This window comes from Plectropomus leopardus, chromosome 7, assembly GCF_026936395.1.
Source record: "Plectropomus leopardus strain MGB_pleo_1.0 chromosome 7, ASM2693639v1, whole genome shotgun sequence".
NCBI classification, from domain to species: domain Eukaryota; kingdom Metazoa; phylum Chordata; class Actinopteri; order Perciformes; family Serranidae; genus Plectropomus; species Plectropomus leopardus.
Window position 1 is genome coordinate 3,546,230 of NC_142182.1, and position 16,447 is coordinate 3,562,676.

The following is a 16,447-nucleotide window of genomic DNA, read 5'->3' on the forward strand; positions in this document are numbered from 1 at the left end:
TCGAAATATTGTTTTTGATAAATTATTAACTTGTCAATCCTCGCAACCACTGCTATGTGGACTTGAAAATGTGAGTTTTAAGATTTTGACATGTTTCTGTCAGCAGCGCCCCTCAGATGTTGACAGTGCATCTCCTTGTGATGCCAATTCTCTGTCTGTCAAATGTTGTCATGGAAAACGCCCACTTAGAGGCTTCAAACTTAGACAGTGTTTCCACAAATAGGTCAAAGAACAGTTTGATCCTCTTTTGAAGAAAAAAAAAAAGTTCTATATTCTCTAAAATTTTCTTTTTCCTTATCGTTGTTTATTTATATACCTTCCACCAGTTCAACACTGGTACACCAGGGCTTGAAATTTTAGCACGCCTCAGCCTCTATCGCAGGATTACTCTACTTGCTTTGTTTGGGGGCCACTTTTGCAAAATGACAGGAAGCCGGGGGCAGTCAACAGTACCATTTTTAGGATTTTAAGACATTTGATGGATTTTAGGAGGCTTCTCGGATTGAAGGGCATGTTTTGGCCTTTTGGGATGCTGCTAGGATTTAAGGATGTTTCTAAGGTTTTAGGACATTTCTAGGATTTTAGGATGTTTCTCAGATTTGCAGATTTGGGGATATTTCTAGGAATTTAGAACATTTCTCAGATTTTAGAATATTTCTCAGATTTTGGGACATTTCCAGGATTTTGGGATTTTCTCAGATTTCACGGAAGGCGTTTCTAGAAAGTTAGGACATAAGGGGATTAGCTAGGACCTCCATTGGGGGGTGTGGGGGATCCTCCATTGGCACTTTCTTTGATACATTTTGATGCAGTTTTATGCACCCTGGCAACCTATGTGTTCTTAAAATACAAAACCACTTCCTAGTGTGACTCACCTTACTTCATTGTGAATTAGAGAATAGTTGGGGGGCCACCCAGCACCCTGTCAGGGGCCAGATTTGGCTTGTGGGCAGTAAGTTGAGTATCACTGCTCTATTTCCTCCTCTCAGCTGATTTAACTCTTCCAGTGATTCAGACAAACAACAGTCCACTGCATTTATATTCTGCTATTTTGCCCCAAATCTGCCACTCAGTGAGAACAGGTGACAGGAAGCTGCAGAGCATCATTCTACGTACATACATGTTGGAAATCATGACAAGTTAAAATGAATGCAGCCTTTTTGCACACTATAACCCACATAAAATGTAAATATTTCAACCCACAAAGTGAACATTGTGTTGTTGTGTTTTTTTTCTTTAAACAGGCCTCCAGCATGTTTTCCTACTGTCATTGTTATTCCACCATGCACAGGAAGTGGCTCGCTGCTGCACATGAAGCACAGAACAGTACAGAGCTGCTGAAAAAAAAAGTTACCTTGGGCATGTTAGGGGATTTATGTCCACCTCTGCAGAAATAGATTGGCGTGGCTGCCAGAATGAGTTATTTGTAATGACAATGAAATTCCTGTTAAGGCGCATCACATTTGTGTCCAATCCTTTCCCCCGTGCTGCTGAAATTATTCTTTCCGCCCCGAGCAAACAGGTTTTGTTTGATAACCGCACAGCATACTTAGCACTCTGTCACTGCATTTCTTTTTCTGTAAAGCTCCATGAATAGAGCTGAGGGAAGTTCATTTGTCATTAAATTTCTCCACAGTGTAACATCAGGTAGCTGTCACAGCGTCTGGCAGCACGGTTGGAGAAAACCTGAAAATATTAAAATATGTTTCCTCAAAAGGAAAATTCCATTAACCCTTCTCTCCCTCTCTGTCCGCAGAGACCCCTCAGAAGGACAGCGAAGACGCTGCATCCTCGGACTCCGCTTCAGACGCCGCCTCCTCACTCTTCGACCACTGGGGTCACGACCTAGGCCCTGAGAGTCGAAGGGTCGCCCTCAGGAAGTTCCGTTACTATGGCTACAATGGCTACCTTAGCGACCGGATCTCCCTCACCCGGCCGATCCCAGATTTACGACCGGACGGGTGAGTCAGTTGATTTATGTGCGCACTGTTAATTGATTAATTAAGATTTATGATGGTGGTATTTGCCTGTATTAATCTAAGCTTTAATGGAATGATCTTTAGTAGATTTTGTTCAAGGTTCAGTCTGTAGGATTTAGGGGGATATATTAAATGCAATATAATAGTATGTTATCTTTGGTGTATAATCACCTCAAAACAAGAATCTTTGTGTTTTTGTTCCCTTAGAATGAGCAGTTCATGTCTACATAGAGAGCAGGTCTCCATCCACAGAGTCTGCCATGTTGCACCAACGCGTTTCTACGGTAGTCCAGAATGGACAAACAACAAACTGGCTCCAGATAGATTTACGTATTTGCATTTACATGTTCACATGGGCCCCTGTGGTAAGAAGCAACATGTTTTCATCCTGAAGTTGTCAAATACCGCAGCTTTTGAAAAGCTTTTGGCGTCAGATTCTGACACCAAAACCCACTTTTGTGTATGCATGATTCACCGCTGGATGTCGTCAGCTGCAAACGCACCTGGACAGAACTGTTCGTGGTGTTATTATACACCAGCAGACGGCCAGACAGCTCTTGCTGTGGCAGTTAGATAAGCAAAAGGGGCGACGTCAGGTGAGGGCACAGCCGGACGGATCCTGTCACCCCCGCATCATACACTGCAGGACGACATCAGGTTGAAATGCTGCCGGTAATGACATAATATAGGGAGCCCCTAGGTCCCTGTATGGTGGGCGTGAGGGGCGGTGGATGGATCCAACAAACCCTGGACTTTCATGCGGAAGGTCAATGTTTGCTTCCCGTCTGATGTTTTTTTTTCCCACCTTGCCATGTGCCCCTTTGCTGAATCCTAACTATCCATGGCAGCATGTGCTTTTGTTGACGTCTCGACGTTGGTTGCCATGCACTTTTTTGGCATCACAATAGCAGCAACCCAGAATGTCAACAGCAGACTCAGAAGAATACCTAGAGTGCGATATGTAGACACAAGAGTCCGCTGCTAAGCGCCATATGTGACAAGTTGGGATGAGAACATGTAGAGGAAGCCCATCTTTAACAAGCAGCGGCAGGAAAACACTATGAAATTGCGTGTTCTTCATCGGTTTAAATCACCTGATCCATTTGTTTTGGAAAAGGAGCAGACCTCTGCAGATAATTCAGCTCAGAACATCTGGATGTTAAATTATCAGAGACAAAAGGTGAGCATGTGGTGGGCGAGCCACCTGTCTCCAACATACCAAACAATATTGGAGAAACACTGATTTGTAATGTGAAATTGCTTTATTCAGTATTTTTGCTGGTTTAAATCACTGGGCCCATTTGCTTTAGAGAGGAAGAAGCCTTTGTGGGTAATTTAACTCCCAATATGATGATGCTATGATGATGGCAGTGCGTGTAGATGCAGCAGCCAGTAGCTCCTCAAATTTTTGCTACTTTTTTGCTAGATTTTTCTATTTTTTTCAACTCCATGGCCCCTTCTGCTGAAGCAAGACTTTTCTACGACAGAGAAGCACATATCAACATCGGGGAAAGTTGTATGGAGTTTGGAGTGAATGCTGCAGACTGCAAGAGGATATCCACCAACAGCATGCGCCAAGCAGCCAGTCAGACCAGAGGGGAGAAAAAAACCAAACAAAAGTGCTGGACGAAGAGAGGGAGGAGAGCCGGCATCAGGGCCAGGCTGACCCAACCTGGAACAGAGCTGTTCCTCTACTAAGCCTTCTTCTGGCTAATGTCCGGTCGCAGGAGAATGAAATGGATGAGATGTGTTTTTGGCTCGCTCAGCAACTGGAGATCAGAGCCTGCTTTGCACACATCTCCACAGAGACATGGGTAACCCCTAACTTCCCAGATCGGGTCGGGCTGTTGTGCTGGATGGGTGGACTTGTTGGTCCAGACTGATGAAAAATAAAAAAACACTGCAGGACTTGAATGATGGCACTGGCAGCAACATGACCAAGCAACTGGCTGGAATCTTCACAGTAGCTGCTTATTTTAATCAACTCATCCTTCAAAAATGTAGCACGATCAAGGACAAATGTAAGGACTAATTAATCTACCTTCTTAAAACCTCCTGAACAATGACCACTGAACAAATTCTAACTGAGAGAAGTTTCAGCTGGCTGCAGTCCTTACTGCTAGATAACACTAAATCTCCTTGAATCTTACACACTGGATCTTTAAATATCAAGAAACATCAATGAAAGTGTCTGACTCTCTCTGTTCTATTCTGTCCCTCTCCCTCCTCCAGCTGCAGAAACATGTCATATTCATCAGATCTTCCTCAGCTCAGTGTCATCTTCATCTTCGTCAACGAGGCCTTGTCGGTGCTGCTGCGCTCCGTCCACACAGCAATCCAGAGGACTCCGTCACACCTGCTCAAAGAGATCATCCTCGTAGACGACCACAGCAACAGCCGTAAGAATCCTAAAACTTCCCTGTCATTTCTCTTTTATGATATTTTTATGCCGTTGTTTTCATGCAGCCCTGTTTTTGAGTTGCAGACAGCACGCCCGGCTTTCCTAATTTAAAGCTTAGCCTCAAACACGGAGCTAACACTCATTTATACCTCCATCCATCCACAGGGAGGAATCAATTATAGGCAGGATTAAAAGGTGTATCCAATTTTGGATATTTCTCTTAGCAGCAGTATTTTTCCTGAAAGCAGTCCCCTCATGGCCGTTGGATTTCAGGGGGATTTTATTATATTATCGATATACAGTCTATTTGCACATTGATTGATTTTTTTGCATAATTTTTCAATCCAAATTTAATCTTTTGTTCTTTTCATAGGGATATCTTTCACAAAGTAGTATACTCTCCTTCCAGGCAAATAATTAATATTAATTTTAACCCACTGTTAATTGAAATCTTTTAACCCTTTGAAACCTGGAAAGACTTTTCTTGTGTTGCATTCAGATGCTTTTCACAAGTACATAAAACCTTTGAACCCTGGGTAAACTGGTGCAATTTCTTTCAAAAACATGCGAAATAAGGCAAAGAGCAACTTGATTAGAAATGTCTCTAATTGCAAGAAATAAGTAGATTTAGATAATTATTTTTTAAAAAAAGAAAAAAGGAGCTAGGCTTATTTTCCAAGAACTTTATTTAAAATGATAATTATTATATATTTAAAATTATTTGTAAATGATTATTATACTTTTTAAACTGTTTTTTCTTTCTTTTTTTATTTTTCCATTTGTTTTTGTCTGTTTGTTTGGTTGGTTAGTAGGTAGGTTGTTACAGGTTGTTATAGCATTCTTTGAATCATGAGCCATGAATTGGTGCTATTCTTTCAATAACGTGACAAAAAAAGGCATTGAGCAACTCCACTTGTGGAGTTCAGCACTGGATGATGAGCAACCACAGCAGTGCAATAACACCACAATAATAAGATTTAAAAAAAAAAAAAAAAAAAGTTTAAGGGTAATAGCCAATTGTAATAATTACATATTTTTAAAAATGTTTTAAAACTACTATTAGCCCTCAGCCCTTTTTAAATATTACTTTTAGCTAATTTCTTGCTTTTCTTTTGTAATTTCTTGTTTTGTTGCTCATTGCCTTCTTCCCATGTTCTTTAAAAGAAATCAAGCCAATTTACTCAGGTTTTAAAAGGTTAAACTTGAAAGACTAAGCTGTTGGTTTACTCCCCCAGCAACACCACTGCCAACTAATAGCCAAATAAATAGTTAATTTACCCCACACCAGTGTGATGAAGAGTTTTCTCGCCTATCATAGGGCAAAGATCTTAAGTTGAATAATTACAGTAAGTACTCCATCCAGTAGCTGAGCCATAGCCGAGACTGTCTATATTTTATGTCCCTCTTCTTTTATAGTCTGCGTTTGATGGTGAACAGGATCAGGACCTGTGCACGCATTAGCTGCATCAGTGGTGTATGAAAACAGATTAAAACTTATTGCAGCAGTTGCACGGTGTCTGCTGGAAGAGTGCTGTTAATAATTGCATCACGTCCTATAGAACATAATTCACCGCTGCCAAATAATTACCATTATGAGAAATCTGTCTCTGCTACAGTCGCCTGCAGATTTTATGGGTCTCTCCCTGCGCCTCTGTTCTTCAATAATACACTATATCAGAGTTTAGTCATGGGAGCTGCACAGGGTTGAATGCTGATTAGTGTAGCAACCAGGGAATAAATAGATTCAACATTTACCACATTGTATTCCCTACTAATGCAATTCATCTGTTCAAGTTAACAATTCTGCGGGAAATGCGATTTAATGCACTCGCTTTATTGGGAATAACAATTGCATGCTGGTAATTCGCACTGACAGTAATTGATGGAAGATAACTCAGTGCATGATCATTACTGCAGCTTATTGATTGTACATGGTGTAATTATGATAAATGAGGGTCAAGTGAGGCTAGATGAAGGCAAAAGTGGAAATGCATTCATATTCATTATGTGTTGCCACCAGAATAGTAAATTAGACATCAGGGCTTGTGCTCATAAAGCCTCACAGTGCTGATCAGAGATCAGTGAACCATAGAAACCTCCGTTTGTGTGACAATGTGACAATCACTTTGAATTACTTTGTCTAGCTGCTAGCCAAATTTCTACATCATAACTTGTACTAATTTAACAATATTTTCAAAATTAGGGCTGCAGGTATTACTATTTTCACTATCATTGAACAAACATGTTTTAACCCTTTGAAACCAGAACAAATTAGCTTGATTTCTTTCAAAACCATGGGAAGAAGGCAATAAGCAATGAAAGAAGTACTCAAAAATTCACAAAAATTGTAGTAGAAGAAAACTTGATAATTAGTTACAAAAAATAAATAAATAAAAGAAAACATGGAAATGACCTTTAAAAAGTGCTTAAAACTATTTTACTCTAGATGCTGCTCAAGAACAGGACAGACATTGATGTGCGAAAAAACAACCTGTTTTGGGCTTTGTTGTTCTCTTAGAGTAGTCTCCAGATGATAAATTCAACTCAAACACTACGTCACTGTAGAAACCTTAATATAATACAGATGAAACATGCTAATGTATTATGTCTTTGTGTTTTGCAGAAATGTACAATGCAAAAATTTTCTTCTGGTGACTGGGCTGAAGGTCCATGTGTGCATGTATAAAACAGTGCCACAGATAAAGCACACACATACACGTGCTTAGAATATATTGAGATTCAGTGTTGAGGGTTTTTTTTTTTCATGTTGCTCCTGTCTTTCTCTATGAGTGATTGCATACATGCCTTGCACACATTGAGGTTGACAGACACAGAAAGTCATTGAGACAAACTCACACAGGCTGCCCACAGTGGAACAGCTAACATCTTCATTTCCTCGTCGTGATTTCTCTCTGCTGTAATCCTGCCTGCAGGCTACGGCTGCTGCCTTCCCTTCTCTATTCATTATTACCATCAGCCCGGATTCTCCAGTCTCTCTGTTTTCCTTTAATGAGCCACAGTTTGCTGCTGACCTGGAAGAAAGACGGGCTCATTTAAAACTGGAGTTAGGAGTAGTTGAAGAGCACCTTATTGTGTTATGTGTACATATGTGATTACTGCCAAACAGAAAATATCGAGTCATTAAATCAAGAACAACTCCGGTTACCCAATTAATTTTCAGGCGTCGGGTCCGCGGTGTGAAATATGTTTTCACTCAAATAGCCGACTGTCCAAACAACAGGAGACCTGTTTGCCCTCTGAACAACTGGATCCAGTCTGACCAAGAGAGATGGTGAGAAAATGATCAGACAGAAACAGATTAATGCATTCTCACCATCTGAAGAAATCCAACTGTTTTCGAATACCACTGTATAAAACTGTAGGGCTTTTCTTAATTGTGTTGGTTATAAAGACAAAGAAAGACCCATTTAAGACTTGGCAATATAGCTTTAAGATATAAGTATATAATATTTCAAGGCTATATCGTGATACTCAACAAATATTGCAATATTTTTTAAACATCCTTTTAAGTAATGTTAACTACGAAAGGCACAACATTATTGAACTGCAGGAACAAAAAAGTTAAATAAAGTCTGATAAAGTTAAATAATGTACTTTTATGGTGAAATTTTGGGTCGACCTGGCTCGTCTCAGGCAGGAACTGTTGATGTTTTTGTTGTGGACTTGAAGCTTTCAGTCAAAAGTTGGATGTTATCAGACAGTTAAACAGAAACAGTGATGATTTATTCACTGAGCAGGCAAGTCTCAAACAAACAAGTCTCCAGTTCATATTTTACATATATCTGCAAGTCCCACTGGTGCTCTGTGGTCGCAAAATGTGACTAAAAAGTCCTGACTGTTCACACTATTGCCACTACCACTCATTAAGTTAGACTGTTACTGCAGCACCGTTACACGTGATGATTTATTGTCTGCAAGCTGGAAACAAACTAACAGCTCCCCAGTTAAGATATTAATAGTATTTGCAAATTGAAATAGTTCTACATGGTCGCAAAATGTGATTAGATAGTCACAGTCTGGAGCTCTGCAAAAGCTCTGCTTTGTGTGTGTGTCTGTGAGAGGCAGAGAACCACAGAAGGGAGTGAGAGAACCAAAATGCCTGTGGCTTATAAAAACAATGTGACAGTTTACAGTATACTCAATGTTCACGATGAAGTGATTTTATACATCATACGTGGAACAAGCTGTTATGCATTGAGTATATTCGATGTATCGCCCACCCCGAAACTCATTTGAGTCTGACCCAAGATTTTACTGTCTCAGCTGAGAGGAGAATAGCAACATTTCTTTGACTCACCTAAAGCACAAAATATTATGTTATAGAAATTAGATAGATCTACTGTAAATACACAGTCCCACCTACAATCTTCTCCTGAAGCATAAGCATATTCAAGTCATTTTTAGGTCAGAACAACAAGGGCCCCTTGGGTAACTATATACCGAGGGTCCTTTTCATCCGCTAATTTATTGCCTCCTCTCCTCCTGTGACCCCAAAACGAGGAGAGAGAAGCTTCTGGAGGAGCTTTGAGCGATAAAACAGGTGTATCCTACATGCAGTGTTTGGGAAGCTGCTTAAAAGCAAATCTTTGAAAGCTACCAGTTACTTCACATTGGAGGAGGTTGAACTACATCAAAGCTACCCTCAGGAGAAATCTTGTTTGGTTAACTAAGCTACTAAAAAAAAACAAACTACGTTGTAAAATGATGCAATTGACAATGTAGGCTTCATGTGTTATGAAATTATAACAAGTTATGATACAAAAACAATTACAGGCTTGCAAAAAATGTCACCTAGTTTATTGCAGAAATGACGCATACACACACACAGATTGCTTCTCCTCGGTCCCATGGAGCTCAGGGAGTTTCTGTGGAGCTTTGGTGATAATCAATGCTCCAACAGGCTTCAGTGAGTCTGATTTAACATCCAAGTGTATGTGTGTAAATGTGTGTGTCTCTCTCTCTCCAGTGGAGCTGAAAGAGCACCTGCAGAGCTTTGTGGACGAGACCAACGCTCAGCACGGCCCAGGATTCATCAAGGTGGTCCGTCACGACAAGCAGGAAGGACTGATCAGGTCCAGGGTCAGCGGGTGGAGGGCCGCCTCCGCTCCCGTCGTCGCTCTGTTTGATGCACATGTGGAGTTCAACACTGGATGGTGAGCAGCTGCTTTCAGTTCATACTCTTACTACTGCACTGTGTGTGCAATGAAAATTCAGCAGCATCAAGCAGTTACCAGTAGTGTAAAAAGTACTCAGATCTACTGTAAAAATACAAATTTATTAGCATCAAACTTTACCTAAAGTACCATTTAAAAGTAAAGTAATTTGCCTCTATTATCCAAAAAATGGACTGATCTGGTATTTACACCCATGAAATATTGCAGTGATAAGCAAAACATTGCTCCAAATAGGACTTTTTATTATACTTTTTTGATGTCAACAGAAGCACATGGTGGGATTACGTTGCACGTAGTTATGTTTAGGTAACGAAAGCACATGGCAACCAATGCCAGGACGTCAACAAACACACATGCTAGCATGGATGGTTAAAAATTGGCAAAAGAGGCAAAACACTACATTCAGACGAGAAGCGAACACGAGACTCCCATGAGAAAGTTTGGCGTTTGTCGGCCCCATAAAGACCTTCATATTATTTGTATTATATTATGTCGTTACCAGCAGCATTTCAACGTGACGCCACCAAATGCACATGCTTCACATGTGAGAAAAAAACATCACATTCAGACAAGAAGCGAACACTGGGCTCCCACATGAAAATCCAGGGTTTGTTTGCCCATCCTGTAGGGACTTTATGCTCTTTATAATATGTTGTTACTGGCAGTGATTCAAGCTGATTCCTTCTAGTAGCGTATCATGTGGACCCAACCCTAAAAAATCAATATTTTTTTAAAAAGTTTGGCTATACAAAAGGCATCATAAATAAGATAATATGACCAGATGGCACATACAAAAAAAATAATAAAAGCAAAAAAAAAGTAAAAACTTGTTAAAATGTACATTTTGTTGTTATTTCATTTTTAAAAAAAGATATCCTAATAGGCATTACTCTCTCTTTTGAGGATTTATTACGAGAGAGTATAAAGTTTGGAGTCTTGGACAACTCGTGGCCTTTCTATTAATATGTAATTCTTGCCCTTTTGGTGTTAATCATTGATTTGTGTTCTGCATTCACATTTGGCGCCCCCTGCTGGGCCTTTTATTTGCCTTTAATTTGACACGCACTTAGACCCAGAACAGGAAGTCTGCCATTTTTAGTTTCAGTGTGCAGCTACATTTCTGCTGAATGGTTTCTATAACCATCTGCTGCAATCCTTCTTTAGTTTATGCCTTCGAAAGCATTTGTCTGTAGGTATTAGCTGAGCACGGACCCCATAACCACATCTGAATAGTATTTTACGCAGTAGTAATGTGAAGCCTCGTTTCTGTATATTATTAAAGTGTTAGTTCAGACACATGCTACCTGTACCTGGATTATATGATATCCTGTAAGCGGTATCCACAGTATGTTACTATGTGTATGTTTTTGTTGTTTACGGTTCTTTTTTGATATAATCATTGTATATCATGGAGTCACAGAGGCTTTGAAGTTGTTAATATATTCCAGGTTGAGCATGTGTGTATCCACATGTGTATACTGTAATAATAAATAATCATAAACTTTATTTATAGAGCACTTTTCATACAAAGGATGCAGCTCAAAGTTTTACACAATAAAACAAAAAAAGCAACACAAAAAAATGATCAGACAATCAAATGACAAAAGTAAAACGTAGATGAGGACAATAAAAATAAGAGAAAATATATAAAATAATAATTACTAGAATTTCATTCATTAAAAGCCAGTCTAGATAAATAGTTTTTCAGCTGTTGTTTAAAAATTTCTTAACAGAGCCAGCTTCTCTTTTAGCTTCTCTTTTAGAGTCTTTCATAATTTTGGAGCGTAGTTAACAAAAGCTGCACTGCCTATTTTCTTGTTCGTATAATTGTGTGTATTTAAAAACCCAGCAGCAGATCTGAAAGCTCATGAAGGATGTGTGCTTGAAACATTATGCTGCAGATACATAGTACTTATGTGCAGTTTATAATGCAGCATATAATGTGATTATGCATCTGGCTCATTGTATTATTTTGTTTATTTTCTTTCATTCCTAATCATACTGTTGGGTGCCGCCCAACGAAGCACCAGGAACTTGGATGCTATGTCCTGCCCCCCAAATACATTTGAATGCAGTTTGGCTTACTGATGATTTGTGTCTGCTACCTATGCACACACGCAGGGCCGTATTTAGGGTTTTAGATGTACTGAGGTTAAAAAACTAGTAGTTTTTGGGCCATGTCCTGTGAAGTTGCACATTGCCTTCTCCCCATGTTTTTAAAAGAAATCGAACCGATTTGCTCAAGTTTAAAACCATCTGATAGCTCTAAAGCAGGGAATTGAATATTGTGCACCACTGCAAGTATATTTTACTTTAATGCCTTCTTGTCTTGTGCAGCTATAACTAGCTTCTAAATAGATCCTTCCATTAACGCCGGGACAAAGAAAAGAGAAGAAAACTGAGAAAAGAATAAGATGCTGAATGTTAGCAATAATTCAGCAGCCACTTTGTTTGAAATGTTGCTGATTAAATCACAAAAGAGGCATCATTTCTCTGTGTGGGCATTTGTTTTCTTTCAAGACACATGAGTTTGTCAGAAAAAGGACGGGTGAAGAATCTTAAATGCTGAATGAAAAAACAAAACACCAGATTCATGAGTGGATGCTTCCATTTTCACCCTTACTTTGAGTACTATTCAGCACTGATGTCTCTGTAACCCATTTTCTAGTAAATGTTATTCAACCAGGTGCGAACTTTTAGCTCTGGAGAGCCACAAAGCAGCTGTGACATATTTATTAGTATTTTGGGTCACAGAGTAAGTGGATTTAGTGAGACTGGCTATGAAATGATTTAATTTTCAGACTCCCTCGTGTATAAAGGTGGCTGAGATATTTTGTTAAGGAGTCAAGGTTATTGTGGTCCTGAAAAGCCTAATTAAAAATGTATTCCTGTGGTTATTCTCCTTGACTATCTTTCTGTAGGGCAACAAACCCCTCCTTATAAAAGACACATTTAGCCACTTTGACCACATTTAAAGAGCCAGTGAAATACATTTTCCCGGTATTAATCCTGTATCATTGTGTGAACTCATCATTTATTTCTTGTTTTATGCCATATCACTATCAGAGTATTATTAAATGAAATTCCCTCACTTTTCTCCTCTTATAAAATGTTTTCATAACCCAGCCGAGGGATCAAAATCAGTGTTGAGTTATTTTGTCACATCAGTTATTCATTAGTCACATGAATTGACTGACTTGCATCAACCACAATCTTTTCTTAACATGAATGAAATTAGCCGCATGAGACCATCCTGATGATGTGAGCTCAACAATCGATTTCATTCTCTGTCAGACTGAACTCGTGCTGCTCCGCCTCATGACAACTAACCTGAGTATTGAATTGAATTGAATTGAACTGAATGAATCTTTATTTTGATTATGTTAAAAAATAAAAACACACTAATAAAAGCAAACAAGTGTTACGGTAAGTGCTAATAACAAAAACAAAAAGACAAATAAAGGCCTATCCAAAGCCTTTACATCTATCTCAATTACAAATACTATATATATATATATATATATATATATATATATATATATATATACACACATACATATACATACATATACATATATATATGTATATATATATATGTATATATATTATTTGGGCACAGGACACAAACACCGCTCTCTTGGCTCAAAGTCCTGTACATGTTGGTCTGACTCTGTTTGTTGCTCTGAACATCTAATGCAGAAAAATGCCACTGTTTTGCAGTGCTTTTGTTGTACAATCCCACCAACAACAGCCACCTTTTGCTTCTCCATGACACGCTGCTGGACGTTGTCAGGTGAGGAGGCAGCCGGACAAAACTGTTCTTGGTGTTGTTGTAAGTTTCCCGGATGGCACATGCCGTAGCAGCATGATATGCGTATGGTCAGTGTCATTTGAGAAAGTAGCCAGATGTAACCTGTTGCATCTGCATTATATGCTAGTGGATGGCATCCTGCTGCAACGCTGTCGGTAATTACATAGTATAAGAAGCACAAAAGTGTTGGGTGGATCCAACAATCCCTGGACTTTCATGCAGGAGTCCAGTGTTTGCTTCCTGTCTGAATGTGATTTTTTCCTACACCTTACCATGTGTTCTTGTTGTATAATCCTAACCATCCGTCCAAGCATGTGCTTTTGTTGACGTCCTGATATTGGTTACCATGTGCTTTTGTTCCTTAAACATAACCACATGCAGCATAATCCCTCCATATGCTTTTGTTGACTCACAGTAGCAGCATCCTGGAACGTCAACAGCAGACGCACAATGATACCTAGAGTATAATATGTAGACATAAAAGTCCACTGCAGAGTGGCAACATGTGATGGCTTGTGATGAGAAATGATGCTCCCGGAACGTTTATTATCTCCACGTGTGAAGTTTCAGGCCAAAACTCTTCAGGCATGTTTTTGTATTTTTGTATCTTCTTTTGCTCTGTCCAGCACCTAGTATTTAACAGCTTTTGGATTTGTGCATGGCTAGACTTTTTTCGTGACTTGGGATGGGAACGTGTTGGTCATATTGACACTAAAGGGCAGTCCCAGCGTCATTCTAGTGATGCCAGGACACTACTCAAGCAGCGTGCATTGACGCCCTGGGAGTGAGACCAGGCTGCACAACTTGTAACAAGTATGTTGACTGACAGCAGAACTGTTTGCTAATGATTCCAGTAAGTTCTGTGGGAGCAGTGGTTAATTACTGACCTCGTTAGACGAGCTGGTTATGTTTAATCCATCACAGTCAGGAGGCGGCCGAGCTTCATAACTGTTATCCTTCACGACACTTTAACTGTTCTGACAGGAATCAAGTGCTGTTTTCTTTTAAAAACAAACTCAATGTCAATCTCTTTGCGCTGCGGACACTTCATCACCTCAGGGTCCTCGCTTTGAAACTCTCTGACACAACAGCGCTGCTGTGTACCTGTTCATCATTCTGACAGCCTGCAAAATATCACACACTCACACTTAAATCAGAGCACACACACAAGTGTGACACGATTCACAGGCACTTAGCACATTTCTGAGTGCTGCCTTACGTTCTTGCTCTTCTACATGTGCACTCTCACACACACACACACACACACACACACACACACACACACACACACACACACACACACACACACACAGACTTCATTATAATGTCTAAGTTTGATCCAAAATAACTTGTTGCCGCTCTGTTCCAGATTAGACAAGAGACACTTACAAGGTTCTTAACCCCTGTACTCCTCCACCCACTCCAACTCTATCTCTCTTGCTACAAACACACACACACACACACACACACACACACACACACACACACACACACACACACAGAGAGAACCCACACAAACCTCCCACATATTGCCACAGAGGGGGTATTGGTCTATGACTAATGAAATCATTCTTGGCAGAGATACAGAAGAGCTCAGCTGGAGATAACACTTTTTGTCTACTTTCTCTGCTCTCTTTAAAAAAAACAACAAACACACACATTTTAAGCGTTTTTATTGGTGTTTAAATGTTTTTTGGTCTGGTGCTGCCATGATAAATTGATGTTGTCATTTGCCAGTGTTGTAAGCGCTCTCTGTAACACATCTGATTTCACACGTAGTAATCAACAAACATTTGCTAAAGTACAGTCGACTCTGGAGGATTTTCCTAAAAAATAACAACAGACTGAGAGAAAAGTAATTCTGCTCCATCATCACTTATGACCCACTCTCACGCCGTGATTCCACCTGCAGTGCGTTGATCACTATATGTCTGTGACGCTGTGTGACCAGTGTGTATTGTCCTTTGGTCGTGAAAATCTTACTTTAGTTTAACACTTTGAAACCTCGAGTGAAATCACTTTTCTGCTGCTACTTTCAGATGCCTTTCATTAGTATTTAATCTTTAAACCCTGAACAAACTGGTGTGATTTCCTTCAATAATATGGGGGGAAAAAAGCCAATAAAGAACTTGGAGATAAATGTTTCACAATTGCGAGAAATTAATAGATTTAGAAAATGATTTTATAAAAGCTAGGGGAAAATTTCTAGGGAAAAAAGAAAAAGCTAGGGAAAAACTGAATTTATAATGATCATACAAACATATTTAAAATTATGTTTCAACATTACTCTATTTATTTATTTAAAATTCCCTTCTTCCTTCCACCCTTTTTGTATTTATTTATTTATTAATTTTTACAAATTTTCAAGTAATTTTTTTAATACTTGGACTGACTAATTTCATGCTTATTTTTGGGTCATTTCTTCTGTCATTGCTCATTGTCCTCTTCCCATGTTTTTGAAAGACATCAAGCCAATTTGTTCCGGTTTCAAAGGGTTAAACTACTCCTAGCTCATAGACATATCAGTATGCAACGGTGTATCTCTCCCCTCACAACCTGTCATATCTCCATTGTCAAATCACTGATAAAGGCATAAAAAAGTGCCCCCAAATACAAAAAGTAGACATGCTGTCATTTTAAAGGACTCATTTAAACGTGATGCGTCTTCCTACTCTGAATAAACAAAAATATTTTGAACTTGAGATCAGGCCAAGGGTGCAAAAATTGCATCAACTAATTATTATGGCATTCAATTATCATCAACCGACCAGGTTTTAAAAGTGATTATTAACAGGGTAATCATTTCCCACTGAATAAATGTATTAGGCTGAAATGTCAGACACAGTAAGTCAGGCTGATGATAGTTTCAAGTACATACTCGGCACTCAAAAATGTGTGTTTGCATATAAGTTAAATTAAAAGTTTTGGAGAGTTTCTCCTTTTTTGTAGCATGTGAGCATTTTTGGATCGCAGCCTTAGAATGTAGGTGTGTCACAAGAATTGATATTTGGGTACTAAGTCAATGCCAGAATTCAGAAAACATAATAGTACTAGTTTTTCT

The 16,447-nt window shown here is 39.2% G+C and overlaps 1 protein-coding gene across 3 annotated transcripts in view; it reads left to right on the plus strand.

Annotated features, from left to right (window-relative positions):
• The window catches only part of galnt18a (UDP-N-acetyl-alpha-D-galactosamine:polypeptide N-acetylgalactosaminyltransferase 18a), a 166,447-nt gene that overhangs the window by 88,226 nt on the left and 61,774 nt on the right, over nucleotides 1-16,447 (plus strand). For all 3 annotated transcript variants that reach the window (XR_015776941.1, XM_088079671.1, XM_042496204.2), the window contains exons 2-4: nucleotides 1,757-1,961; nucleotides 4,212-4,378; nucleotides 9,368-9,554. Coding sequence is in view for 2 of the 3 variants with exons in the window: in XM_088079671.1 (XP_087935797.1) it covers nucleotides 1,757-1,961; nucleotides 4,212-4,378; nucleotides 9,368-9,554 (559 nt within the window). In the remaining variant the exon portion in view is untranslated. The remainder of the gene's footprint in view (nucleotides 1-1,756; nucleotides 1,962-4,211; nucleotides 4,379-9,367; nucleotides 9,555-16,447) is intronic.